Genomic DNA, 27520 nt, shown 5'->3' on the forward strand with positions numbered 1-27520 from the left:
ACAAGCGAGAGGACGGTGATGCATGAATATGACTATAGTGCCACGGAAATGAAGGCGCCAGACAGACGCGGGTGAGTCGAATAGCGCTGGGCCGTCTCTCTAGGTGTCGTTCCTTCGCGGCGAAAGTACTATTTAACAACTACTTTCCTATTACGGCAATCCAGAGGAGACAGCTCACTCTTGGGTATTCTAAAAATCTAAGTCTTACAAGAAGTGAAAGCGAATTATCGCTCGCCATGCCATGCAGATGACGAAAATCGCCGCGCCGAACTCGGATTCACGTTCGTTCACATCCACGTCTAAGCCGCTCTATCCAGACTCTGGGCCTCACACATCTTTTTGTACATGCCTCCCTGCTCAATCAGTTCATTATGGGTACCCGATTCCACAATGCGCCCGCCGTAGAAGACGCAAATCCGGTTGGCATCACGGACCGTCGAGAGGCGGTGCGCCACCGCGATGGTGATGCGATCCCCCGTTGCGGCTGCCTCCATCAAAGCCTTTTGAACCACCTTCTCCGACTCCGTGTCCAAGGCACTGGTGGCTTCATCCAGTAGAATGACGCTGGGATTCCTGACCAGCGCTCTAGCGATAGCGATGCGTTGCCTCTGTCCTCCTGAAAGCTGGTTGCCTCCTTGACCACACGGCGTGTTGAGACCTTCGGGAAGAGAGCTCACAAAGTCCCATGCGTTGGCAGCCCGACATGCTTCTTCAATTACGGCATCGTCGACTTGCTCTTCAGGACCAATATCGATTCCGGCTGCGATGTTCTCCCGAATGCTGCCGGGGAAGAGGGTGGGTTCTTGTTGGACTAAAGCGAGTTTGTTGCGATAGAGGCGAGGAGAGATGGCCGTGAGGGGAGCGGAGTTGTCGATGGTGATGGCCCCGCTGGTTGGGTCATAGAAGCGTTCGAGTAGTGAGATCATTGTACTTTTGCCGCAACCGGAAGCACCCACAAATGCCACAAATTGGCCGCGATCGATCTGACGGTTGTTAGTTGAGCTGGACCATCTCGAGCAGATGGAAAGACTCACTGTGAGAGAAACACCCTTGAGAACGCGGCTATCTGGGGCCAAGGGGTATGAAAACTGGACGTTTTCAAAGTCAATGGAGCTACAGCCATTCGATGGGCCCTTCTCCTGGTTGTCATCTGTGTCCTGGATCGTTGGCTCGAGACTCGTGAGCCAGAAGTAGTAGTTTGCAGCAGCGTTTGCTTTGGTGAAGCCTGATGGTGCCATGCGGTCAGTAATCGAAGATCCCCATCGGGGACTGGTACTTACTGCTGGAAAAGCTGAAGATCATGCCTGCGGCTTGTCCTGAAAAGAAGACACCCATGAAGGAAACAATGAATTGAGAGAATGAGACCTCTCCCTGAGAAACGAGTTTAGATCCCCACCTGATTTGTTAGTCTAAAAGCAGACGGGAGGGCGAGAACAGTAGTGTGCTTACCAAAAGCCAAGCGCCAGAATAAAAAACTCAATGGATTGAGTAAGGGCGAACCAGATCATCATGTTGAAAAGAGGCATGGTCGAGCTGGAGATGGCGTGGTCCAGCTCGCCGGTGTATCTCCTGATGACACTTTTCTCTATCGCTAGCGATGAGACCGTTCGGATTGCATTGACAGTTTCGGATGCTAGAGAGGCACTCTTCGAAAACTTCTCGTCCACCTTGGAGTCTAGCTTTGTCTCGATGCGGATACGAGCAAAGCCTGCACCAAGCAGCGGAGGCATACCGGCGAAGACACCGACAAGGCCGAGCTTCCAGGAGATTGCGATAGCAAGGATGCTGCTAGCGACCACGTTGAAAAAGGAAAGAATGACGAGGGCGACATTGAAGCCCATCAGTTCGAGCACAGCTTGGGCCATCGAGTCGATGCGACTGTTGAGCGCGCCGACCGTGTTCTCTGCTCTGTCGAAAAAGCGAAGATCTTGCTTGAGCATACCGCCCAGGAGACCTTTGCGGACTTTCTGGCTGAGGGTCTAAAGGAGTTAGTGACTCGATGCGAAATAGAACAAACCAAAGAAGCTTACCTGAGCAATAATGTTCGTCGCCCATCCCATGATGAAATACACAATGATGGTGCCGATTGACATGACGAAGTACATCAAGGCAACAAATTCACCGCTCTTGACCATATCCGGCGACGAGAAGACATCCATGACCTTGGACAACAGAAGCGTCTGTCCAGGGTAAACAGCAGCTGATGCTGGATTAGCTCATGCCGATGCTTCTTCGCTAAGCTCAACTCACCTCCCAGTATACACACGATGAAAACCGTTCCGTACCACATCCTAAGCTCCGGAGTTGAACGAATCAGTTTACCGATTGTGTGGACCAATCCAGTCTGCTTGTAGAGTTTGAAGTCTTCTATGTTCTTGAACGTAGTGAGACGCAGGGCGACTTCGGTGTCGTACTTGGCGAGCGATTGAACAGGCTCAGCCGCCTCGGTCGAGTCGTCCTCAGAGCTGTCATCATGGCTGCTCTTCTCCTTGATGGACAGGTCTTGAGCCTTGACCAGCTTCGCGTAGGTTCCATTGAGTGCTACCAACTCATCATGCTTTCCTTGCTCAACAATCCTTCCTTTAGACATGACCACGATGTTGTCTGCGTTGCGAATTGTGGCAAGCTTGTGGGCAATGACCACTGTCGTCCGGTCTTTCGAGGCGCTGTCTAGGGCTTGTTGTACAATGCCTTCGGCGTGAGGGTCCAGGGCACTCGTCGCTTCGTCGAGCAGAAGAATCTTTGGCTCAGAGATGACACTTCGAGCGATAGCAATGCGTTGCTTTTGGCCGCCAGACAATAACCCACCTCGCTCGCCGATGCGTGTGTCGTAGCCTTCGGGGAGGTTGGTGATGAACTCATCAGCGAACGCAATCTTAGCAGCTTGTCTCACGCGCTCCATCTGGTCTTCCTTCGAAGCCATCTCCCAAGGGGTTCCAACTAGACCATTGATAATGTTCTCAAAGACCGTGCCGTTGAAGAGAACAGGTTCCTGTGGCTGGTCAGCACTTGACACCCCCGGGTACACTGATGTCTATCGTGGGCCTTGCCGTACCTGTTGAACTAGTCTCATAGTGGTGCGTAGCCAGCCGAGACTCAAGTCACGGATATTGTTTCCATCGAGGTGAATAGAACCAGAGGCGGGGTCATACCATCTCTCCAGGAGGCCGATAATGGTGCTTTTACCAGAGCCACTGGTTCCCTGTGTTGTATTTAGTGTGAGATTCTGACATTCGAGCGACTGCAAAACATACCACGAGAGCCGTAACCTTGCCAGCGGGAATGTTGAGAGAGTAATCTTGCAGAACTCGAGTGTCGGGTCGTGTAGGATAGCTGAAGGTAAGCCCTCGAATGTCGATGTGGCCGGATACGGTGTCAGGGACCTTGCCGGTGTCGTCGAAGGGGTTGATCTCGGAGTGCCTGTCGATCAAGGCAAAAAGTTCGGAAGCAGATGTTGCCGCGCGACTGAACGCCATTATGTGAGGAGCGATACCGTTGATGGATGTTGAGGCGATAATGACCGAGAAGAGAACTCTGCAGAAATCACGGTTAGCAGAAGGAAACTGTCGATTCGCGGGAAACTGACGTGAATACTGTGCCAACACCGTCCACCTCCTTGCGGGCTACCATAGCGATTCCTTGCCAAAACGCCAAGGCCATGCCTGCGTAGACAATGAAGTACTGCCAGCCGAACATGACACCGTAGATGGGACTTTTCTTCGCCCCAATGGCACGAGAGTTGCCAAGGTAGGAGCTGTACCTGTGCATGATGCGGGATTCAAGGCTGAAAGCTTTGATAGCGCGAATGCTTCCAAGAGCGCTTTCGGCATAGGTTCCTGCCTCTGCGTTGATCTGGAGGATCTTAGTCTCGAGCCCTGAGTCGAGAGCTGCCATTCCTCCGCTGACCACAATAATTGCCGGCACGATACAGCTGATGATTAGAGTCAGCTTCCACTGGCTGACGAAAGCTATGATGAAGGCGGCGACGAATGTAGAGATGGAGGAGAAGAAAAGGCCGAGCTTCTCAGCGATTCCGGATTGAATCAGTTTGCCGTTCGTAGTGGCTTGCATCGCAATAGAGCCAGCAGTTCCGCGATCGAAGAAGCTGATTTCTTGGCTCAAGGCGGCCTGGAGGTATGTTCGTCGAACGTTGCGGGTAAGCTTGAAGGCGACGTAGGTGAAGAGTGCGGAGTAGACGTAAGTCGTGGCGAATCGGGCGATGCCAATGTAAACGAAATAGAGTCTGAGAAATAGTCAGATAACTTATAGAATCAGGACGCGTTGCACAGGTTCCGTACGCGTTCTTGCTGACTTTGGCCATGAACTTATCAGGGTCTGCCGTGATGGATGAGAAGTCGCTCATCAGGTTCATCATACCACCAATAATCAGGTTCATCATCGCCAGGGCCACGCCAGAAGCGATGGCAGCAAGAATGCCGACTGCCTCGAGGGCATAGTCGATCGGTTCTCCATACTTGAAGACTCTCTGCCACGGTGTTAGTCCGTCTGCCTGCCAGTCCCATCCCATAAAAAGAGTGCCGCACCAGAAATCCCCCGAAACCTGTCGTCGTCTTGCCGTCGGTTTTGTTCGAGATCTTTTCTGATTCGGCGGATGCAGAGCTCGAGGAGACACCTGCCTTCTCCATCGTGCTTGATCTGCGTCTCGCGAAGAAATGCGAGTATCGAGCAAGAGCAGCAGGCCGGTGGGAGAGGGGGGAGGAGACACAAGGTTTATGTACTTAGAAAGTGTGGGAAGGAGCAGACGATGTCAAAAATGGATGAAAGGTGCGAGGTTCAGACGGGGCGAGCAAAGTATAAGGATGGTGTTGTTGCCCGCTGCCGCGTAGTAGATGCAGAAAAGGGAAAGACTGAGACGAAGACAGGGCAGGGAAAGCTTCCTTCACGCACGGCTCGGAAAAAAAGCAGCGCTGGAGGCTCTTTCTAAAATACGAAGCTCGCGTCTCAAAACAAACCTAATCATGGCTTCGCCTGCCAAAATGGGCAGCAGGCAGAGAAAGGAGGCCGACCCCGCCCCGGGCCGGTCTAGGTTCACACGCAGATCGATTGCGCCGGTGGCCCAGCGCCTTCCGTCCCGCACTGGGGCGCCGGTAGGGCGGGACGCCAAGACCCCTTGCCCGCGCACCCGCCATGCGCCTGCCATGCGCTTGCCAACCGCGGAGTGCGGGAATCCAAGAGTCCTCGACCGCACCCCCTGCCCCAGAAAACCCACAGAACACGACGTTTTCAGCTACCTCGACAACGTAGATTAGGAGAAAACCCGAATTCAACCAAAATTTAAGACCTGCGCGTCATTTCAGGTATCATTTCGAGATAAATATCGGGGCCTAAAGACCCAGAAACCCCGAGAACCGGGTCCCGCGGGCAGCTCGTACGCCCCGTCCAACCGTCCGCCTATCTCTCTGCCTCTGGCAAGAGATTCACTGGTGCAGAAAGGCGTACCTTATTTCTCCCGTTCTTGCTCTCGCTTTGCGTATTGCATAACTCAATTCGTCGCAAGTTACGAATCGCATCGCTCGACCAATCGCAAGCTGCTGGAAGCGAGCTCCGCTCCGCACCTTTGCTGCGCCTCCCTGACCAACAACAGCTCCGCCTCCTACCATCATCTCTTTTCGCGTTCATCTCAACGGCGCCTTCGTGCTGCACCCGCACTTGACATCGACCCAATTCGCTGGAAACGTCTGCACTTGCGCTGGATGACAAGATGGACGCAGACCCCGGGACCGCGAGCACTTTGCACGAAGCCATGGATCAGGCCCATGATGACAACGAAGAAAATGAAGATGATGAGATTCCACTGTCTAAAATATCCGTAAAATCTCCTCACGCCTTCCAAGGTCATGCTCGTGGTGTGCTGACTTTCCTGATCAAGTGTGATCGATGTCGCCGTCGCAAAGTGCGATGCGATCGCCGACATCCGTGTGCCTATTGTCTTCGCATAGACGCACCGTGTACGTATCCCGAGAGGCAAAGGCCTAAAGAACGACGACAAAGAGTCTTCATTTCGGAAGTCTAGTATGTGATGAGCGACCTTTCAAGATGACGTCTGATTAACCAAGGAAACAGTGAAAGAAAGATTGACTTCATAGCAAAGAAGCTCGAAGAACTCGGCCATGCTCTGGGAGATGCAGACAGCCGGTCTCAGCCACAAAACTCATCCACCAAATCCTATCGCTCATCGTCATCTGTGAGCCCTGCATCTGCTCACAACAGCACGGCAGGAAATCTGACTGTACCTTCACCAGCTAGCGGCGACAATGGCAAAATCTTGACACCAAAACTTGAATACGAGGGGGAATCATCACTGTCAGCCCAGGCTGCCTTCGCGGACAGGTTTCTCCGAGATGCCGTCAGCAACAAGCCGTCGGTTGATATCACTGGTGAGATGGCTTCGGTCCTGGACACTATGAGTCGCACCATCGGAAACCAAAAGAGGGAGCAAGAGCCCGAATACCTCTATCCCCATGCCAGAACCCTCGAGCCGGGCCAGGGTCTCCGCGATCTTCCTATGCCCCCTGTGCAATCCGCATTCGCTTGTCTTAGACTGGCCAAAGGTACACATATCCATAAACACGGTAACTACAGTACACTAATACTCATGCAGAGCATCGTCGTGTAAAGTTCTTCTGGAACCATGAAGCGAACTCAGTGTCTACCTTCACAGATTACTTTCTCAAGGTGTATTCTCCTGGATATGCAGCCCATGCAGATCTTATAATTGTCAACGCAGGCCTTTATTGGCTCTTCCTGGAGTGCAAGAATGTAACGACAGACCCAGACAAGAAAGCAGACTACACTGAGCAAGCCACCATGTGTCGAGCCAATCTCGAGACTGTCCTTTCAAGTCTGCCATTCCATCTACCCTCGACCATGGACACTACCTACGCGATGACATTGGCTGTACGTGCATGCACTACACAATTCATCACCTGTCACCGCTAACACGCTCTACAGGCAAGGTACTGCCTCGATGTCTGTAAACCATCTGCGGCATGGAATTTCATAGCCACAGCCAGCCACATGAGCCAGACCCTCGGCATGCATAGTATCGTCACTATGATCAATGACGATCCTGAAGTTAAGAGGGAGAAACTCAAGTTGTTCTGGTTGATATATGTCCATGAGAAGGGGCTCTCTCTCCGGCTTGGTCGATCCTCGACCATACGCGACAACGACATCACCGTCCCGCCCATGGCCATTAATCCAAGGTCCGAGCAGGCTATCTTTGGCCAGTTACAGAAGTGGACAGAGCTAGCCCGGCTACAGGGCATGGTATATGATCAGATCTACAGCCCCGCTGCCTTGATTCAACCTCAGTCGGTCAGGGTGGCTAAAGCAAGACGTCTGGCTTCTGAGTTAGAGGCGCATACGACCAAGGTTTCTCCAGAAGATGTAAGTGATTTCGCATTAAATGCTCCAGCTTCCCGACTCTTTAAGGTACGGGTAGATCTTACAACGCTACAGAAACGGTATATTCAAGTAATGAGAGGTGCCGTCGGGGAGTTGTTTCACGAAGCTTTCGTTAGCACTCAAAGATTGACTCACTTATCGCTCTTCTGTCTTATATACCGCGCCATCCCAGCAGAGCAAGGTGAGGGCACCGTCTTCGGAAAGGAGTGCATTGCGACCGCCCGCCAAGCCCTCGAAGAACACCAAAAGTGCATGGCAATCATACATGACCTGGACGAAGACTTTCTTGAGACTTACGTGAATTGGTACTCTTTGACCACCCCAACACAACTACCTGCCGGACAAGGCTGACACTGTTTGTAACTAGGGCTATCTTGCAATCTCCATTCGTGCCGTTCACAGTTCTCTTCTGCCATGTAATCGAGACGTGCAACGAAGCAGATCTCCAACGTCTAGGCGGGCTCATTGACTCTCTTCAGTCGATATTAGCCGACGACTTCTCCACAGGTGTCAAAAAGGAGATTCGCCTCTTTCAGGTTTTGTACGACGTTGCCTGCAGCTATATCAAGATGAAGACAAACGAGTCGCCTCAGACACTTGACTCTAGTGCCGACGTCTGGGCGACTGCTGCTGCAACATCACTGATGACGCCGTCCTCCGTCCACCAAAATGCAGCACTCACAGGTCAGGGATTGGGCACGCAAGATGGACCTCAAACGGAGTTTCCTTCCACGGAAGAGTCTCAGGTTTGCCTGGACGCCGCATTCGATGGGCAAAATATAGGAAGTAGCTGGATGTCCGGGGGGTCGTTCACGATGCCCGGAGATCTTGGCATGGAGGTCGACCAACAGGGAACGCAGCTGGGAAACTGGCTTTACATGAACAATCAAATGATCAGGGCATTGGAAGACAGCTATTTCTGAGGCTGGATGGAATCCCGACTCCTTCTTTTCGTCTGCATCTTCGTTTGGCCAAGGGTCAAAAGCGGACAGGATGGTCTGGGAGTCTTTCTGCAGCCTCCCGCCGGTGTCGTGCTTTGCCGGCTGGATGCATGGAATGGCTGTTTGCCTCCTCGAGCTTCTCTTCTTCTTTCATGCTTGTGGTATTTGACCGCTCCTTCTCCTACTCAACCGCCATTTTGTCTTCTTTGGCACTTGCAGACGTTCTCGCGCCCATTCTCAATGCGCCGCTCACTAACTAATTACTTCTCGAGAAGGACGCAATTGGACATGCACGCCACGTCTTCTCCGACTATCTGACCCTCAATTGATGAAGCTCAACCGGCGCAGTTATTCCGTCGCTCGACATACTAGGCCATTTGGCAGGGAATGTCAGGACGACTCCTACGATCTGTACAAGTCTGGCCAACCGTGCATGGACAATGCTAAAGTGTCACACAGCACTGTTCTCGATTCTCATATCCCCAGTCCTGTTTGGCCTAGCTGGTGCCCATTTAAAGTCGAAAAAAGGAGACAGGCATTGACGCAGACATCATGTCATTGCTAGATTGGAAACGAGCCGCATTGCAAACATTCCCTGCCGCCATCTATGTTCGTCTGTAGAGACCAACGATAGCCAAGGGTGCGACACTCTCCCCACGGTCTCCGCATTATACGTGTTCTCTTATGGCATATGCCTTGATCCAGAACTGAGACTGCAGGAAGATGCCGTAATTCAATGACTTCCACGGCTTCGTCGGTTCACACAGGGCCAGGTCATACCTTCGCAGCAACTACCTTGAGCGTCAGCACATTGTCTTCGCACGAGCCACACGCGCCAGATTGTGACAGGAACATACCTCGATGGAGACCTTCTGCAGTTCCATCATCGCCACGTTCCTCCCCAGACATTTCCACTTCCCATGCTCAACCATGATTTCGAGCGTTCCTTCCATCAACTTCAATCTCTCCATATCTACTTCAAGCCATCGGCCCAGTCAAAACTCGTCTATATCCTATCCCCAGACTTCGGCCTAGCAAAAAATCCCCTGCGCCCCGTATCTAACGCGAGTTCCCTCCAGCAGGTATACGCCTTTAAAAGTATCGCCGCCTCTGAGGACTACTTTCGACATTTAGCGTATAACCGGTAAATAAATACGCAAGCCTTCCATAATAATAGCCTAGAGAAAACGTATCTTTCGCACTTTTACTTGTTCAATAACAAGCTAGGTAAGCTAAGGGCGTTCAATCTCTATACGACGCGTTATAAGTATATACGGGTTTATAATAGAAAAAGTTCCTCAAAGACTTTTTGTATTCAACACGCATTCATTTCACTTCGTCATTCGCGACATCAGGACCACTGGATATCTTATCACTTACCGATAACTGACTCCTTTTTGAATGTCAAATGTGGTTGCCATTTTTCCAGTTTTGACGCTTCTGGAGTAAAACCAACTCTTGCTCCGACAACGATCGCGAATGGGCTAGAGTCATCGATCGCAAATGGGGACTGTAGCGTTGAATCTAGTCCTAGCTTTCCTGCACCACCCGTTGTGTCTCTCCCTCTCAGTAGCAGCCACCTCTGGTTAAATCTGCTAGATCATAGCTGAAGGCTGTGGATACGAGTTCGTTGATGTCGATGACTAAAAAGAAGAAAAAAAAAGGCGAATAACGCCTTAGTTGACCTAGACGAGGTCCAATCAACAGATCGAGATGCATACATCGACGTCCAGCTAGCGAAGTAGAGCCAAACGTTCGGGAGACACTATCAATGGCAGCGCGTTTTGTATCATTAGGATGTCGTGTTGTGAGTGGCCAATCGACAGAAGCTAAATAATCGAAGTCTTCGGGGCCTCTTGATCTTGGCCCGCCTAGCACTCACGGAGGAAATCCCGCGGGGCCGAGGCGATTTAGCGTAGTGGACCGTGACCGGTGGAACAAGGGGGGGGGGGGGAATTGACGCCACGAGACGAGTCCAGCACAACGGTCTGATTCGAAAAAAAGCAAGTTGGAGGGTAGAGTTGAAGAAGCCGAGGCACCCGAAGAATAGGCTGCAACATGAATGCGAAGGAAGCGTTTCCTAGCTGTACTTCGTGTTTGCCGGCGGGTCCGAGGGATCGCAGAAGCCAACTTAGAAGGAAGGGAAGCTGGGCGTGTCCATGAAGAAGTCTTAGTCGGTGATCCAAACCTATGCAGTTGAAAAGAGTTGCATGTCGACCAAGGACCCTGTTCCAAGACTTCACCTATGCTTGCATTGAGAGACCTGGCTGGCGCAGTCCATCCAAGCGGCGTCGTGGTGGCTCAACGTGAAGCAACGTTGCGCCTGCCTGCGGGTGCAAGGGAGTGGCTTGATTGCCAAGCTGCCAGCTGAAGTAAACTACAGTACTCGGCCACCACACACCTACCTGGATCAGCGGCCGATTGTCTCTTCGATAGGAGTTCCATGAACGAGAATCACGTGCGAGGGTTAGGTGAGGGTTGATCGACGTTTTTGGGCTTGGTCGTGGACTTGGTCGTGGAACTGGTGATGGGATGGAATGTTGTGCCGCTCAACTTCCCCAGATCTCAGCCAGACTAGCGCGATAGCATGTCTGGCAACTGACGACGTACGTACAACTGGGACCACATAAAGGATCGACCGGCCGTGGAACTTCATCGAAGGCACAGTCGACTTGCGGTGAGTATCGTCGTGAGAACGCTTTGATTCACTGCAGGTGTAAAGGTCAAAAGCTTGTTTTGGTTGACGAAGATCGGTCAGAACTGGGGCGAAGCGATGCGATGCAGAGTGGCGGGAACCCCGCGGCCCTCGCTGGAAGTGAGGGGATTCTCGTATCCATCGTCAGATTTAGGTCAAGCGACGATGTGACGACGCAGCGCTGTGCCGCAATAAGGTGACTCAGCCAGGTGGTTGGTCGGGCGAAGGCAGCCGACGACGGACCTTGCCAGGCAGCCTACGTGCCAGAGATGGTGGGATGATGCTGTAAAGTGCCGACAGTCTGCGGAGAAAAGTCAAGTGTGAGTAGCAATACTCTAGGCGGGTAAGTATTAGGAGATGGTGGGATGGAGAGGTGGAAATCCGCGCGAAATTACCTCCTGGGCGTCCATCGTCATCTCGCTATGATAAAAGATCTTTTCCAATGAGGTCGTCGAGTGAGCAAAAGACAGCAGGCGTTGTAGCAACCCTCCTAGCAACGCATGATGCGGCGGCGTGAGGGGAACAGCGAGCTAGCAAGCGGCGAGCTGCAAGGAAGACAAGACGGAAAAGGGCGGGCGAGTAAGGCGACGGAGTGCAGCGTTGTGCATTAGGCGCGGCCAGGGTGCCAAAACGCCTCAAGCTTGGTTTCTTTTCTTAGGCCATGGCCGTAATTCGGTCTTTTCGTAAGTTGAGCGAGAAGGGAGCGTTCGTGAGGCCAAAGTGAAAAGTTAAGAGCACGCTGTTGTCGTGTCCTGATTGGGATTAGCGGTGGAAGAAACGGCGAGCCAGCCCAGCACCTGACGGAGGGGTAGGGGTTGGAAGCTGGTGATTGTTGTCCCATCGTATAAGAATGACTAACAATAAGCTTGAATACCATGCTGAGTATCCATGGTAAGCTACCTGGGTCGAGCCCATGCGAAGTGGAAAGTTAAGCGTCGAGGAATGCGGGCGGGAGAATAAGAAGCCTTGGGGAAGCGAAAGGAGACGCGGCTGCGAATGCAAGAGCGCACTTCCAGGTTGCATAAATTCAAGATACGTACCGATCTTACCTAACTTTCCCAGGACGTAGGCAGACGCACAAAGTCTCGAAGAATTGTGTAGAAAAAAAAAGAAACATGGTGCCCAAGGTTGACGGCAAGAACATCTCAGTTGGCGACTTCCGTGTTAGCCGAGCTGTGCCCTCCTGTACAAGGAAGGCGCGATGCTTTCCTGGAGTTGGCAGTTGCCCAGCGAGGCAGCGAGTGCCCCACCGGATAGAGCTGGCGATGCCCCACATGTCCGTCCCAATCTGGCTAAGGCTGTCACTGATTGGCTTTGATCGGTCGTCTCGGTCATCCGACAGGCTAGGCTACCCCTGGCTAGAGCACGCTAAGCGAAAGCCATGAGGCAGGGGGAAACTTGGGAAGGGGAAGATGGGACCTCTTGGATTTTCCGCCGGTCTTCTTCCCACGCGAGTTGTCATTCCAACCTCGAGTCCACCCGTCTACTGTACGCCATCCACGCCGTCGAACCGCACCGTTGGAGGCGGCCAGCGGAAGAAAAGAAACAGACTTTGCAAGCCTACAAAGAAACTTCACCCATCAACTCCACTTTCAACTGCCTCTTGTGGACCTGGCCGATGCGCCGTCGACAAACGTCGAAACAACCGTCCAATGACCGGAGCAACGCAAGGGTTATCAACTCGACAACCTTGCTCCATCGAACTCCGCTTCTCCTCATGCTTGAAGATCCTCCAGATTCTTCCAGCAAGTTATCCACCGTGTTCCTGGTGCCATCTCCACCCTCTGAGATCATCACTGGAACACCGGGCCCTTCACTTCTCGAGCACTGCTTCCAATCCAGAGTCACTCCCGTCTCTGACAGACCCGGCTTTCTCCGGGTGGTTTCCTTCACCACGGCGACCATATCTCGCCGTCAACTTCCGCCCGTCTTCTACGAGTGCTGTATTCCTGGTCCGTCCAAGTCATGATAGAACATCACACTAGCCATCGGTACGAGCTGACGGACGCCACCATCGCCTATACGCCATGTACCCAAATTCGACAGAATCACCGACGGTTGACCGGTGACTGGTCAACCTTGAACTCGCCCTACGTGGTGTGAGTGGCCTTGGGCTCGCTAGTAGACCACCGGCGCAACCTTCTGCTTACTGGCAGCTATGCCATGGCCATGATGTAGCCCGGCCTGACAGCAAGGGCACTACTGTTACCTTGCATATCGACATGGTGCCTCATCTCGTGCGATGGCTGGGTGGGAACATGGGTGAAAGGCAACCAAGAGATCATCCACGAGCCGTGCTGCGGCTCCAGCTCGTATTCTGCTAGCCAGCCCGCCCTGGTGGGATGGATGGGTGATGGATGATGGATGCATCACTCCCCGCCGTGGCCCGACGTAGCCTCCAGCAACCGGCAACCATCCACACCCTCGTCTACGTTCTGATAAAGTCCCCTTCGCCGCGCCGAGACTATGGTTCGTGTCTCCTCTTTCTCTCCTTACCCACGGTCGCTACGAGTAAATCGTCCTCTCGCTCCAATCAACTAGTAGACTTTCAAAGTCACTGTCATTCGCTTCCAAAAGAACAAGATTCAATATGCGCGGCCTTTACATGGGACTGGGCGCCATTGCCCTGGCGTCCGTCAATGCTTGGGAATACCCCTATTGTGTACGTCTCCTCATACCCCTGTCTACTTTGACTACACCATATCATATTGCCTATCACTGCTTCATGGGATGAACTATACAATTGATGAGAACTCTCCATTAACCCATTACAGGAACACGATGGGTGCTACCGCAACCTCATTGACGAACGCTTCGCCGAGGAGGCCAAAGGTTTCTGTGTCGAGTTCCTCCACGGAACTACCACTGCTGCCGCTGCTATTCCCACCGACTTCAACAACTGTGGTGGAGATGTCAAGGCTGTCTCCTCTGCCTGCTCCTGCATCACCTACAGCTTAAGCACCACGGCTCCTCCCACCACCAGCACCTCGGCCCCGTGGACTACCAGCACTCCCTCCCCCCCGACCACCGTCAGTACCACTGAGGCAACCAAGACTACTTGGTCTTCCAAGGAGCACTCATCCTCAACTCCCGTCACTTCTGAGACGAGCACATCGTCCACCCGGGTCAGCAGCACCAAGGCTCACAGCACCTCCACCTCCTCTGAGGACTGCACTACATCGTCAACAGCTGTAAGCTCGACCAAGGAGCACAGCACCTCCACCTCGTCCGAGGATTGCACTACCTCTTCCACCGTCGTCAGCAGCACCAAAGTCCACAGCACAACCACTTCATCGGAGGACTGCACTACTTTGTCTACAGTTATCAGCTCGACCAAGGTCCACAGCACCTCTACGTCAAGTGAGGACTGCACTACCTCCTCGACTGCTGTTAGCAGCACCAAGGGCCACAGCACGACGACTGAAGACTGCACCACTGAGACGACAGTGAGCACCAAGAGCCATCATTCACACTCTAGTAAACCCCCTACGACTCACGTCCCTCCCCCACCTCCCACTTCCACGGAGGATTGCACCACCGAGACGACCGTGAGCACCAAGAGCCAACACTCACACTCAAGCAAGCCCCCCACGACTCATGCCCCTCCTCCTCCCCCTCCTACTACAACTGAGGATTGTACCACCGAGACTGCCGTTAGCAGCACCAAGGGAGAGAGCACGACCAAGAGCCATCACTCTCACCCCAGCAAGTCTTCCACCTGGGTCCCTCCTCCTCCCACGACCACCCCCTACGCCAACACGACAACCGAGAAGCCTCCTCACACCAAGACTCGCACCAGCAAGCTGACGACTTCCACCGTCTACACTACGACTGTCGAGACCGTGACGAGATGCCCTCCCAGCGTCACAAACTGCCCTCACACGCCTGTTACCACAACCAAGACAATCGCCGTCTCGACGACCATCTGCCCCGTTACCGAGGAGTCTACAAAGCCTATTCCCACCCACCCAGCTCCTCCACCAACGACCTGGACGACTTCCACGGTTTACACTACCAGGGTCCACACCATCACCAAGTGCCCTCCTGATACTCCCAACTGCCCCGAGGGTCCTCACACCACCACCGAGACTATTCCTGTCTCCACCACCATCTGCCCTGTCACCGAGAGCGTGCCTCACACTTTCACCACTGTGCACCCCGCGCCCAGCAGCCCGCCTCCTCCGCCGCCCGCTGGCACCCCTCCTGCCGGAACCCCTCCTGCTCCTCCCGCCAGCACCCACCCGGCGCCTCCTGCTGGTACTCCCCCGGCTGGCACTCCTCCCGCGCCGCCAGCGAGCACTCACCCTGCCCCACCCGCTGGCACCCCTCCCGCCGGTACTCCCGTTCCCCCTCCGGCTGGCACACCTTCTGCACCTCCTGCCGGAACTCCTCCTGCTGGTACCCCTCCTCCCGCTGCCACGACGCCCGTCGCCTCGCCCAGCAAGACCACCACCGGACCAGTCCAGGTCACCAACGCTGCTGAGCGTCTTGGCTCCGGCATCATGGCCGCAGCCGCTGGTGTCGTGGTTGCAGCTCTGCTCTGATACGAGCCATGCGCATGCTTAATGGACGTTCAAGCGAGCTTTTGTTTAATGTGTAATTCATGAAAATTAACGTTCACACGACACTTTGTGGATATGGGATATGTAATGCGTGTTCATAGCTATAGTCGTACCTTACAAAAATTGAGTAATGCTGCTTTCATGCAGCTATGTTGATGATATATTTGTTGTTCCCGGATGTCATTTCTGATTTGCTACTCATTACGATTGATGGATTCGTTCATCAAGAGATAGATGATATACTTAATCCTTTTCGAAATCCCGACAGCAGAGAGCTTCTTCTCATGCCAGATCAACCGTTCGTTATTCAGTCCTCCAGAAGCAGGCACGCTACCTCAAGGTGAAGTTAGGTCGATGACCTCACTGGCCGCAGACGAGGCGATGATATGGCTAGGCACACCCGCGTCCTCGGCCGAAATCATCAGCGAATCCTCCATGTCCTCGTCTGTCCCGGCCGTGCCACCCCGCCCAGCAAAAGTCCCATCATCTTGTGTACTAACCTTCCAAGCCCCAGTCGAAGGATCATATTCCAGCAGATACATCCTCTCCAGCTTCTCCTCTCCGTTATACTCCATCCCAATCTCCAAGACAGGCTCGCCATAGTGTCCCATAAACTCTAGCTCCGCCATGATCTTCGCCTCAGCAGCCAACTCGCTCCGGAAAGGAATCGTAAACGGCTCGTTCCGTGCAACGCGCCTGTTCCCTTGCATCCTCACAGACTGCAGAAAGCTCGCGGGCGTGCCGTCGATATCCACCCCCCTCGCCGTAAGCTGATACCTCTCCTCCCCTACCGCCTCAACCTCAACCACCAACCTCCGCCTCAGCACAAACCGCGGGATAGGGATTTCGAGTTTCTCCATCACCCGATCCATCAAATCATCCGTCGTAGCCCATACGCGGAGCTCCTCGCTCAGGTCATCCAGCGGGGTACTCTGCAAGTTACAAATCACGAGCGTCCCGCCGTTCGGGTACGTCTTTGTGCGCTTCTTCTTGCCGACGGTCTCGGGGATCGTGCAGGCGGGGGGCACGGTCAGGGAAGATCCGAGGGCGAGACAGAGGTCTGCTTTTCGTGCGTTGGAGCGGGCAAGGGCGAGGGGTTGGGCGGGGAGGTATTCCCCAAAGTTTATGATTGTGTCGAGGAGGGTGCCGTTGCATAGGGGGCATTTGCGGCCGGTGCGGTGGTCGCGGATTGATTTTTCGTAGGTTGCTACGGCGCGGAAATCTGGTTGTTCTTCGTTAGTATCTGCAGTGATGATAAGGGTTTGGTGATGAAAAGGGGGTACGATACCTCGGAGGTATTCTTTACCGCAGTCTTTGCAATACTCGCGGTTACTGTTTCCATGAAGCTCGGAAATCTTCTCCTGGACGAAGGGTAATAACAAGCGTAAGCCATTGTCTGGTCAACTCTCCGAACCCCAGCAGTGATAAGCCAGAAACTTACTGGTAAAATTCCACTCTTCCGGTGCAAGCCGTCGCAGTTCTGACTGACGAGATACTTCAAAATCCCGCGGTCCTGCAGCTCAACGAGCGCCATGTGCGTCTTGGTAGGGATGGCCTGGAGCGTGTCCGTCGTCTTGCCCGTTCTCTGTCTTCCCTGGGCTCTGAGTGTCCAGGCACCTTCAGGTCCGCGGAAGTCGGGAATTCCTAAGATACCATTGTCTAGCCCTGAATGTTTTTTTTTGATTATGTAGACCAAACAACTAGGGCGGCCCAGCCGAATCGCGCAACTTGCATCTCATATCAATGGAGGATAAAGCTCACCTGCAGAGGTAGAGATACCTGCACCGGTAAAGGCAATGAAGTGCTTGCTCTTCTTGATTAGATCCACCAACTGAGAGGCTTTGACGTCGAGGATGTCAAGAGCCTCGCGCCGCTCCGGCTCGGCTTCTTTAGGAGCGCTGTCTGCCATGGCGTGATACAAGATTCGAGAAGCTGAAATTCGTTCTTGGAGGTTAAGAAGTTCTTTAGGTTGGCCAATAGACTTATCAAGTGTGAATTCGATCTATCAGACGGGTTCCTTTTTATATAAAATGGCACTGAAGGGTCATTGTGTTGTTGACGTTTGGTGATGTTGGCTACGCGATGTTTGATTGGATATTAAGAGTTGTCCATTATAATCAGGCAGCCATCGCCTCCTCTTCCAACTTGTGATAAGCCGTGCTAGTGTGTGAGGTATGGCTTAGCGCTAGCTGAGTGATCATGAATGGATGTTAGTGGTGGTGAAAGCTTGAAGTACACAGCATGAGCCCATTTAATGCATACACCTCTTATACGCATGCCATCCCAGGTCAGTCTCGAGTTTGTTGGGTTTATTCCCGCTACAGCATTTCAGAGCCACCGGACAGTGATTGCCATTTCTGGCTAAGTAGGAATCCAAACGGCAATTGTTACGTTCCAATGAGTCAAATTGCAGGATAGTAGTTCTACGGAAACGGAGGGTGCGAAGTACAGCGTCGGCCCACATGCACAGTCTGACTAACGCCCCTTCACTATCGCTCTTGTCCGCTCGTTGAGGTACAGAAGTTGTCAAAGTGAATTGAACTATCTAGTGAAATGACTTATTCGCCAAGGGGAATGCCGTAACCAGTCTTGGATACCATCAAATCAGTCATGTTAAAGCCCACTTGCAAGATTGCAGGCTTGGTGCGCGATGTGGCGGAAAGGAATCTCATCTCCGGCTAGTGGAGTCTGGCATTCCCGCACTTCGGCCGACGAAGAATTGTGAATGACAAGATGTGGTTTACATCATAGCCGAAATGATTGAACAGCTTGACCATTTAGGCACAATAATTATGATGATTAGTTGACAATAGATTATGAGAAACATGAACATGAATTCTGTCTTGATAGTTGACACCATCTCGCTGCGGTACCCTGGCAAGTGGGTGAAGTAACCGAGCTGGCTACCTTACTTATGTTCTTAACACTACTGACAACGCTGCTGCTACTGATAATATTATCGCAACCATCAATGCTACCATCAATGCCACGATCAATCCTGCTAGTCCCTTTTCTCGGCATCCTTTCCTATCACCCACTTGCTCAAATGCTTCTTCTCGTCGCTTAACTTTCGGTTATGAGGGCTCATCCACAAGTTACGATTCCTCCTCTAGAACAACGCTGGTTTCCACCCGCCCGCGATGCCTCTAGCACCACAGAATGCTACAAATGCAAACATGTACGCCGCCCCCGCGAAGATGATCAAGTTCCGATACGGCTCGGTCCCCGTCTTCAACAGGAACCCGGCCAAGGGAATACCTATCAGCGCACCAAAGCTGGCAATGAAGTACGCCATGCCCGTCGACTTGCCATAGTCCTCAATCTTGCAGACGCGTGAGATACACACCGGCGACAAGCTGATGGCCGCACCGGACCAGAATCCAAATAGTGTGGTAAAGGACATGATCTTGGCGTCCACGTCGCCGGCGGCGAGCCACAAACCCAGAATCAAGACGCCGCAGCAGAGGGATGTGACGCACATTGTGTTGAAGGCGCCCACGCGGTCGGCAATGTAACCCGGTAACATCCGGCCCGGTATCGCGCCAGCGTTGAGCAGGACGTTGAGGAGGAAGGACTTCTGCAGGCCGAGCCCCTTTTCAATAGCGTAGGATGATATGTACGAATAGGGTATAAAGACGGCAAACTCGACAAAGAAGACGGCCACCACGGTAACGCCAAACTTGGAGTCGCGCAGAAGGCGAAAGTCGATCAGGGCCTTGGCTTTGCGTTTGGGCGGGAGGCGTTTCCGGAGGAAGAGGTTCGTGACGACCAGGCTGCCCGTCGAGATGAAGGCGATGATGCGCATGGCCCAGGGGAAGCCGATGCGGGGCGCGAGGTACTGGATGATGAGGGAGAAGCCGATGCCGCCGAGGCCGCCGGCCGTGCAGGCTACGCCTGTCGCGAAGGCGCGGCGCTCGTTGAACCAGTGGCCTATGGCGGAGAGGGCCGGGTTGAAGAGGAAGGCGGCGCTGATGCCGCCGCAGACGCCGAAGGATAGGAGCATTTGGTAGAACTCTGGATACGTAGGCGTTGTGTCAGCACTGATGCGGATCATGGTACTGTCGGTGCGATGCTGGTGTGAGGGGGTTTACCTGTCGACAAGCTGAGGAAGATCATTGAGGCAATCATGCCAATGGAGCCTGGGATGAGTAGCACCCTGATGTCGAATGCGTCAAACACTGGTCCTGTGATTGACTCCATCGTCAGTCTCAGTTGGGTTACCGGCACTCCAGAGAATACCGACCAATTTGTGCCCCACAAGCCGTGATGAAAAACGCATAGCAAGAGAAGATCCATCCCGCTTTGCTTTCAGGTACGCCCTTGAGCTCGTTTTGCAGCAGCCAGCCTTGGAGCACGGAAATGGTGTTGATGATGCCCATCGGCGGGATCATGGCGCACCACGCGCCGACCACCACCATCCAGGCCTGGAGTCCGCCGTCGGGATACTCGATTTCGTCGTCGTGGAGCTCATCGTCTACTGGGTCTCATTAGAGCTCGTCCAAAGGGCTTTCGAGACCGAAGAGCATGAGTTGGCTCAAACTTACTTGTGTCCAATGCGGTCTTTGGAGTTTGAAGTGTGTGCTGAGGGGCACTGGAAAAAGCTGCGATGCTTCCGTGATCGTTCGAGGATCGATGAGGCATCACTGAGTTGAGTCCAGTTTGTTTATCTGTTCCCAGTCCCTGTTCGTCGTCGCGACGTTCCTCCATGGTACTCGACTGATGTTCGCACGCTCGCGTTGAACACAACTTGTGACTGAGTATTACTTGCAAAAGATAACTCCTGATAGGTAGCAGACCTAGCAAAAGCCATAGGGTGAGACAACTCGGACACGATCAGACGAACAAGGTGACCGCCGTCGTTTGACCTCTGGTGCGTGAAGCGGGCAATGACCGGTCATCGGGGGAAATGGAGACCGCCAGACCGGTCCGAGTTGTTGAGGGGAAGCAAAATCGGAACGCGCCGACTGCGATCAGCGCGGCAACGCCCCCACCTTCTTATCTGGGCACTTAAGGGAAATTTGTCGCGAAATGTCACCGGAGCTTGCTGATAAGCCAGCCCCCATCTTGACAGTAGAAGGGCAGTTGAACAATATGTCAAGGTTGCAGGTGATACTTAAGCCGTCGGCTGGATATGCTCCTCTCAAGGGGATTATCTGAATGTTTTCTCATGTTTCAATGGGGGGATCGCATTCTAGGAGCCCGTGTTGCATCATCTTAGGGATGGTGAATGATGTATGCCAATATGTAAGGTGATTGATCGGATGATCCCGCAGCTGTCTTCATCTGTCAGGAATTTCGAGTCAGCAAGTAAAAACATATAATCAATGCCAATGGTGACATTAAAGAATGTTCACGACCGGATTGAGACACAAGTGGGTAAAAAGTCGTTGACATTGGTTAGACGCAACTAACGGTTACATGCACACGCGCAGGAATGCATGTCTCCAGGATAGCTTCATGAGTACATGATCAATGCACACGTATACAAAATTCTGACTGTACACGCATAACATCAGTCATGTTCCCTCACTTCAGCTCACATCGTGACTTCAAGTAACTTCATTCGGTAATATCGCCGAAGTGCATGGCAATTTGAATTTCCATCGTTATAGACATCTTATCATTATCATCTTACAGCTAGTACACAAGAAACAATGCAAACTCCCAAGCCTGGTGAATAGAAACGCTCCTAACAAAACCCAGCGCTGGAGAATCTAGTCTCAGCGAATTGTCTTTGGGGTGTGGGGGGGGAATATCATGCAAAAGAGTAGAGAAAGCTCTACTGGTATCAAACTGTGCGCTGCGCGCCTACATCTCTTCGGATGCAAAATAAAACAAGAAATCAAAAATGCGGACACACTCTGTCGTCCAACTAAGATAAGTGACCAAAATCAAACGGATTGAGGCCCATCGGCGCAGGTAGGCTTGGTCATCTCGCCGGCTGCCACAACGGCAGTGGAGACGTCGGCCACAGTGGGCTTCTCCTCTGCTGCTTCATCCGTCGCACGATCAGCATCAATCGCGATGGGCTCCGCCTTCTCCACTGACACAGAGACAGACGGGACTTCCTCGGGGGCGGGCTTCTCCTCGACCTCCACATCCTCCGGAAGAGGAACATCCGCCGCAAGAGGAGCCTCGCTCGCGGTGGGCTCAATCTTCTCGGTCTCTGATGACACAGAGATGGTCGGGACCTCGATCGGGCCGGCCTTCTCTTCAACGTCTTCCGGAAGAGGAACATCTGCCGGGATGGGTGCATCGGTCGTGGCGGGCTCAATCTTCTCCACTGCTGGTGAGACAGGCGCAACATCCTCGGGAGCGGTCTTTGCGGCGCTCTCGTCTTCCGCAGCCTGGGTGACAGGTGCCACAATGGGCTCCTTCTTTTCGATCGGCACAAAAGTAGCCGTGACCTTGTTCAGGGCAGGCTTCTCCTCATTCTCCTCGTCGGCAGTCTTGTTGGCAGCTCCCGTGATGATCTCCATCTTCTCGCGGAACGAGTCATCGTAGTGCGAGAAAACGGAGGAGGTGCGGCAGGTATCGAGAGACGATCGGGCGGTGGCCGGGCCGTTGTACGAGGAGAAGGTGGTGTCGGCGACAGACGAGATGCGGCTCCTGGTCGAGTTGGACCGGGTGAGGGGGATCTGCTGCTGCATTTGTTGCTGCTGCTTCTGCTGCTCAAACTTGGCTAGCTTGTCTGCCACGCTGCCTTGCATGTTCCTGAGAACGGGAAGATCGCCATTGATTGTCGACTTCTTCTTCTTGCCCTCCTCCAGCTCGCGGATCCAGGCGAGGCGGTCCGAGGCGATGCGGGATGATGCTCTCTTGCTGCTGCTGCCATCAAGATCGCGACCTCGCCACGGGGCAGATGCGGACGGTGGACCGGACGACGTTGGCGTTCCCGCAGCTGATGGGACCGATGTCGGCGCCGGTTGCCAAGACCGTCTACGGTCTGCGTTGGCGATTTCTGCGAGAAGAAGCTTGTTCGGCGCTGGGGCGGTCGTGGTCGTCGTTGACGACGAGGGCATTCCTGAGGGATTCGAGTGGCGCTTTTCCGTGTTGTGCTGCAGCCGTTGCTGTCTGGCAACGGTGTCGGCATTCTGGTGGTGGGGCCCAATGACAGGCCCAACTGGCGTGACGATTGGGGCGGCCCGTGACGGGACGTAGGCCGGTACGAAGGCGGCGCGTCGTGGCGGTTCGTGGAGGGGCAGTTTGTTGGCTTGATTTGATGTCGAAGTCGATGCCGTGGAAAACTGAGTGCGAATGGGTGCTGCAGCTGTGCGGGGAGTCTCTGGTGGTGGCCAGGGTTTCGAGGTGTGTGATTGTGGCTGGCCGGTCGAGCTGTTGTTGATGATGATCACGCTCGATGCAGTGCTTGGTACAGCAGCAGTAGCAACAACAGTGGACCTCGAAGACATGGAGGGAGCTTGACCAGGGCGACGTGCTTCGGCAGGCTTGCTGCTGGCGACAGAGGTGAGTAATGACGGTGAGGATTTGTTGAGGGTCCTCATGTCGACCGTGGAGAGTGCAGCTGTTGTCGCCTTTCTGGCAAACATGTCGGCGATTGGCGTCATTGTCGAGGTCCGCGAAGAAGTCTTCTTGACCTGCTTCGCTTGCTCTGCTCCCCTCGCGGGCTGCGACGGCGCAATGCGGAAAGCCTCGAGAGACTGCAGGTCGATCTCAAGACTCGAGGTCCCGAAATCTGACACCTGGACCCGCGGGAGAGCTTTCATGCTCTCGTCCAGGGATGGCCGCTCCTGTCGTGACTCGCCCAAGACAGACAGTGTTGTCTTCTTTGCTTTTTCCCGGCCGCGGCGCACGAAGCTCGACAGCTTCTCCTTGACGGAGGGAAGCCGTCGCGGGCCCTTCCACTCGTCGTTGTTCCGTTCATGTTTAGTCGTCGACATGGTGTGTTACCGCACTGCTTGACCCCTTCCTTTTGGGAGGATAAAGTCAAGGTTGTCGTGATCAATTCTTTCGGAATCGACGAAATTCCCAAGGCCAAAGGGGGGAGGAAATTCCCCCACTGGAGATCACGTGAAGTAAACAAAATTGGCCCGGAGATCGCATTGATGCAGGGGCCGCTCATGCCACCCTAATTTGTCTCACGGTGACAAACCGCCCCCTGACTGGGGTCTAGCACTGCAACCTGAAGACACGTCGTTAGTTTCAAGGCCTATTTCGGTGCCCTCTCCCGGATCTTCAATCAAAAGGGGATTTGCCAATTAGTCACGATGCTTCTAGAAATGATCTAGAAATGACTTTAATGGGGATTTTTCTGCCTCTGTCCGTCCTCCGTATCTTAGTGCACGTCATGAGTCATCCCAATCGTCGTTGAGGAGCACTTCAGGAGGGAAATGTGCGGTGTTTTGTGACCGCCTCACTCATTCATAAATCTCATGCTCAACTCACGGCATTCATATGAGATTGCACATGAGGTTGGAAGCACAACTCTGGATCCTCGACCAGTGGAGAACATCAAAAGCGATGGTAAGCGCGATGAAATCGACACACTTGGATAAAGCTCCGTTGTATACTCCACGTTTTTCAGGATGAGAAGGCGAACCTCAAATCGCAGATATCTTGAGATCTTGGACACTTCTGAGCTTCATGTTCCTTGTCACGTTTTGTCCCAAAAGTGATTTGCACGACTTTACAAAATGTGTAGCCACGGCCCATGCGTTCATTGAAGTCATTTCTTCAGTTTTGCCGCGGTCAATTTTCACTTCAACCAACTATCTGTCATGCGTTCACTCCCAGTCCTGAAAGACCAGTCAGTTCAACGCCTTGAGACTAAAATCCCTAGGTACCCTTAGTTCACACCGTGCCGCTTCTGGCATAGTTGGTGTGGTCCATTTCGATCTGCCTCAGACCTTGACATGCGATCCAGTGTCTAATTACGAAATTAACCAAAATCCCTTTGTGCCATGAGAATTGCATCGACATATCACTCGCTGGAATATGGAATTGAGCACTGGAAGCACGATAACACAAAACTCTCACTCCATATCGCTTGATGATCATAGAACTTTTACACCATTTGGTCGCCTCGTTTATGGCAAGGAAACCTACCAGCATGCCCAATATCAGATCCGTTAGACCAAACGAACGGGTCTCAATGAAATTCCATGCCCATTAGGGTCGACGACTGACGTTGGGAAGTGTTTGTGAGAATAAATCAGTGATTCTCATCACGACTGCTCAAACCTTGAAGCAGCTTCTTATTTCAAAGATGAGCACTCGCCGAAAATCCTAGATATGCTAGATCGGGGAGACGATGCTCGTTACGAGACCAACTATTTGAGTAGGCGACACGTTCGAGCTTCGAGACTTTGCACATAGTTTGGTTCGTTTCTGGCACTTCATAAATTTACATAGACACATACCTATAAGGGCAGCTTGGCTGTGAGGCAAAGGCTAGGCTCCAACACATTTTTAGAGTGATAATCACATCCTGTAGTCTAGGTAGCGACTGAATGCCTCAGTATCGAGCAGGCAATCCATATAGATCTTTGTGTTGAATGCTCATATGCTGTATACCAGTGTCGTTTAACGTTTCCTACTGCTAGTACTATTGAACCCAACCTTGATGGTTGCCCCAACTCTGTCAGGTTCCAACTCACACAGCCGGTGGCTTCCATTCCGCCTTACCCGGCAGGTATGCCATTGGAAAGATTGAAAAATGTAGCCACACTGATATCTATCCCAAGAACTTCAAGTTCTGTAGGCTCATGAACAGGGAAGCTTGACACCGCTAGCAAATCTTGTAAACCTTGGTCTCTATCGTTCGATAGAACAAGGGCCATCGAAATCGAAGCATGACAAGAAATGCAACGAAAGCACTATAGACGTGATGATAGCATTACAGTATCAACTGCATCTCCCTGTCTGTGATGGCCATGATTTAGAAGCGACATCGATCTCGCATTTTATCATCTTGGAGCGTCAGTGGATGGACTGCGTTTCTGAAATCTTCCAAGTCCACACGTATGCAAGCCGCCCCCGAAATTCTTCCTCGAGATTTTACCACTTTACTAAAAAAGGATCAAACTGACGGAAGGGAGTGCAGGATTGACATCCCGACCAAATTTTCTCCAAATGAAGTTGGTCCTCCCTTCCTTAACCACCAATCATCATATAGCATCAACTCCGGTGCTCCGATGCAACCCCGGCCTTCTGCGCGTCGTCACATTTCCTCGGTGGCAGCCGACCGAGATTTCCTAATTCTGCAGTTTTCTTTTCCAATGGCGCCTCTTCGCTACCGACGTTTCAGGGCCACACAAAGCCTCCCTCCGGAATGTCCACCTAACTGCTTTGTCAGCTCCCAATCAAGTCTTCCTGTGGTAGGTAGCACTATACCAAACGTCCGATTCAGGCATTACGGATGAATGCACTCCATCATGGCGTCCCCTCTGGATGTGCTCGTGACAGGTGCCTACCGCGTATTCAAGCAAGGATGAATGCGGGAGACCAACGAGACATGGAAAACACACAACTTCTCCGGGGTGGTTTGTCTTGTTCTTGACCCGGAGATTGTGCCTGGTACGCTACGCCAACGTGTCAGTGTGACTACCTCGCGATGGCACGACGCCTGATTCTGGGCTTCACCGTGGACTAACGAACTTGGCCCACGTGCCAATTAATTAATATCGAATGCCATGATTCCGACGCTGTCGACGCGCCGTCTGGTACTACCAATGCAGCACTATATATGCCACGCTCCTCGCCTGTCTAGAATGCATTCTGCCTGAACTAGGCAGCGCTCATCAACCAGATTCTCGGAAACGCAGGCAAATTACAGAGCCGTCGAAGCCATGGGCAATCTCCTCCCTTCTTCCATTCTACTCGCCTTGGCGGCCACCGTCGCGGCCCACGGCCACGTCGACTGGCTTGTTGCCAATGGCGTGGCTTACCGCGGCTGGGATTCTCCTGCGTTCACGTACTCGCCCCCAACGAGTCCTGTCGTGGGCTGGAAGATCGATGTCCCTGATAATGGCTTCGTTGAGCCAGTCAACTTTGGAACTGGCGACATTATCTGCCACAAGAACGGAAGCCCGGCCGGCGGACACGCCACTGTCGCCGCGGGCACCAACATCCAGCTCATCTGGAACACATGGCCAGAGTCACATAAGGGCCCGGTGATTGACTACCTCGCCAAGTGTACCGGTGACTGCGAGTCTGTCGACAAGACCACCCTCAACTTCTTTAAGATTGATGCTGGTGGTCTGATTGACATGTCTCTTACCAACGGCAAGTGGGCCGATGATGTCCTCATGGCCAACAACTTCACATGGACCGTCCAGATCCCCTCGACTCTGGCCCCAGGCAACTATGTGCTACGTCACGAGATCATTGCTCTCCACTCTGGCGGCAATGTCAATGGCGCGCAGGCGTACCCGCAGTGCTTCAACCTGCAGGTCACTGGAGGAGGTTCCCTTGCCCCGGCCGGCGTCAAGGGCACGGCGCTGTACAAATCTGACGACCCGGGCATTCTTTTCAACCTCTACACGAGCCCTCTAGTCTACCCTGTTCCCGGCCCTACCCTGGTCTCGGGACTTGCCTCGACCGTTGCCCAGAGCACTGCCCGCATCACCGCGACGTCGAGCGCAACACCGGCCGGAGGAAGTGGTGGCAGCAGTCCGACTACCTTAAGGACGACTACCACTGCGGCGGGTGTGACCAGCACCGGAGCTGGAACGACGACGACCACAGCCGCGAGTGGTGGTAGTGGAACCGTTCCTAAATATGGTCAGTGTGGAGGACAAGGATGGACAGGTGGGACTGTTTGTGCTTCTGGCTCGACATGCACAGTCTTGAACCAGTACTACTCGCAATGCACCTAAGTCAGTTGGAGCTCAAGAGGGTACGGGCTCTTGGATACGAAGTGCTTTGTAATTATG

At 53.1% G+C, this 27520-nt stretch overlaps 9 protein-coding genes across 9 annotated transcripts; 4 read left to right on the forward strand and 5 right to left on the reverse strand.

The window, feature by feature from the left end:
* Positions 1–299: 299 nt before the first annotated feature.
* CPAR01_05681 (ATP-binding cassette sub-family B member 5) lies at positions 300–4646 on the reverse strand (the record flags this gene model as incomplete). Its single annotated transcript, XM_060489957.1, has 11 exons — positions 300–983; positions 1035–1225; positions 1281–1396; positions 1450–1979; positions 2031–2200; positions 2251–2992; positions 3056–3202; positions 3255–3534; positions 3587–4243; positions 4299–4486; positions 4545–4646. 11 exons carry the CDS (start codon positions 4644–4646, stop codon positions 300–302), a joined length of 3807 nt encoding a protein of 1268 aa, XP_060351423.1.
* A 1076-nt stretch (positions 4647–5722) lies between these two features.
* CPAR01_05682 (fungal specific transcription factor) lies at positions 5723–8351 on the forward strand (the record flags this gene model as incomplete). The annotated part of the gene is made up of 6 exons (XM_060489958.1): positions 5723–6033; positions 6085–6572; positions 6623–6918; positions 6973–7410; positions 7483–7733; positions 7796–8351. 6 exons carry the CDS (start codon positions 5723–5725, stop codon positions 8349–8351), a joined length of 2340 nt encoding a protein of 779 aa, XP_060351424.1.
* Positions 8352–9037: 686 nt separating this feature from the next.
* On the reverse strand, positions 9038–9301 carry CPAR01_05683 (pisatin demethylase; the record flags this gene model as incomplete). Its single annotated transcript, XM_060489959.1, has 2 exons — positions 9038–9160; positions 9227–9301. 2 exons carry the CDS (start codon positions 9299–9301, stop codon positions 9038–9040), a joined length of 198 nt encoding a protein of 65 aa, XP_060351425.1.
* A 3480-nt stretch (positions 9302–12781) lies between these two features.
* On the forward strand, positions 12782–13033 carry CPAR01_05684 (uncharacterized protein; the record flags this gene model as incomplete). The annotated part of the gene is made up of 1 exon (XM_060489960.1): positions 12782–13033. One exon carries the CDS (start codon positions 12782–12784, stop codon positions 13031–13033), a length of 252 nt encoding a protein of 83 aa, XP_060351426.1.
* Positions 13034–13654: 621 nt separating this feature from the next.
* CPAR01_05685 (uncharacterized protein) lies at positions 13655–15608 on the forward strand (the record flags this gene model as incomplete). Its single annotated transcript, XM_060489961.1, has 2 exons — positions 13655–13726; positions 13839–15608. 2 exons carry the CDS (start codon positions 13655–13657, stop codon positions 15606–15608), a joined length of 1842 nt encoding a protein of 613 aa, XP_060351427.1.
* Positions 15609–15961: 353 nt separating this feature from the next.
* On the reverse strand, positions 15962–17535 carry CPAR01_05686 (NAD-dependent deacetylase sirtuin-7; the record flags this gene model as incomplete). The annotated part of the gene is made up of 3 exons (XM_060489962.1): positions 15962–16987; positions 17068–17270; positions 17388–17535. The coding sequence occupies 3 exons, from the start codon at positions 17533–17535 to the stop codon at positions 15962–15964; spliced, it is 1377 nt and encodes a 458-aa protein (XP_060351428.1).
* Positions 17536–18735: 1200 nt separating this feature from the next.
* Positions 18736–20333, reverse strand: CPAR01_05687 (riboflavin transporter MCH5; the record flags this gene model as incomplete). Its single annotated transcript, XM_060489963.1, has 4 exons — positions 18736–19640; positions 19718–19810; positions 19870–20100; positions 20171–20333. 4 exons carry the CDS (start codon positions 20331–20333, stop codon positions 18736–18738), a joined length of 1392 nt encoding a protein of 463 aa, XP_060351429.1.
* A 1184-nt stretch (positions 20334–21517) lies between these two features.
* Positions 21518–23527, reverse strand: CPAR01_05688 (uncharacterized protein; the record flags this gene model as incomplete). The annotated part of the gene is made up of 1 exon (XM_060489964.1): positions 21518–23527. One exon carries the CDS (start codon positions 23525–23527, stop codon positions 21518–21520), a length of 2010 nt encoding a protein of 669 aa, XP_060351430.1.
* A 2907-nt stretch (positions 23528–26434) lies between these two features.
* On the forward strand, positions 26435–27463 carry CPAR01_05689 (glycosyl hydrolase family 61; the record flags this gene model as incomplete). The annotated part of the gene is made up of 1 exon (XM_060489965.1): positions 26435–27463. The coding sequence occupies one exon, from the start codon at positions 26435–26437 to the stop codon at positions 27461–27463; it is 1029 nt and encodes a 342-aa protein (XP_060351431.1).
* Positions 27464–27520: the final 57 nt, after the last annotated feature.

This window comes from Colletotrichum paranaense (genome assembly GCF_030867605.1).
Source record: "Colletotrichum paranaense strain IMI 384185 chromosome Unknown Scaffold_4.1, whole genome shotgun sequence".
In the NCBI taxonomy this organism is placed as follows: Eukaryota; Fungi; Ascomycota; class Sordariomycetes; order Glomerellales; family Glomerellaceae; genus Colletotrichum; species Colletotrichum paranaense.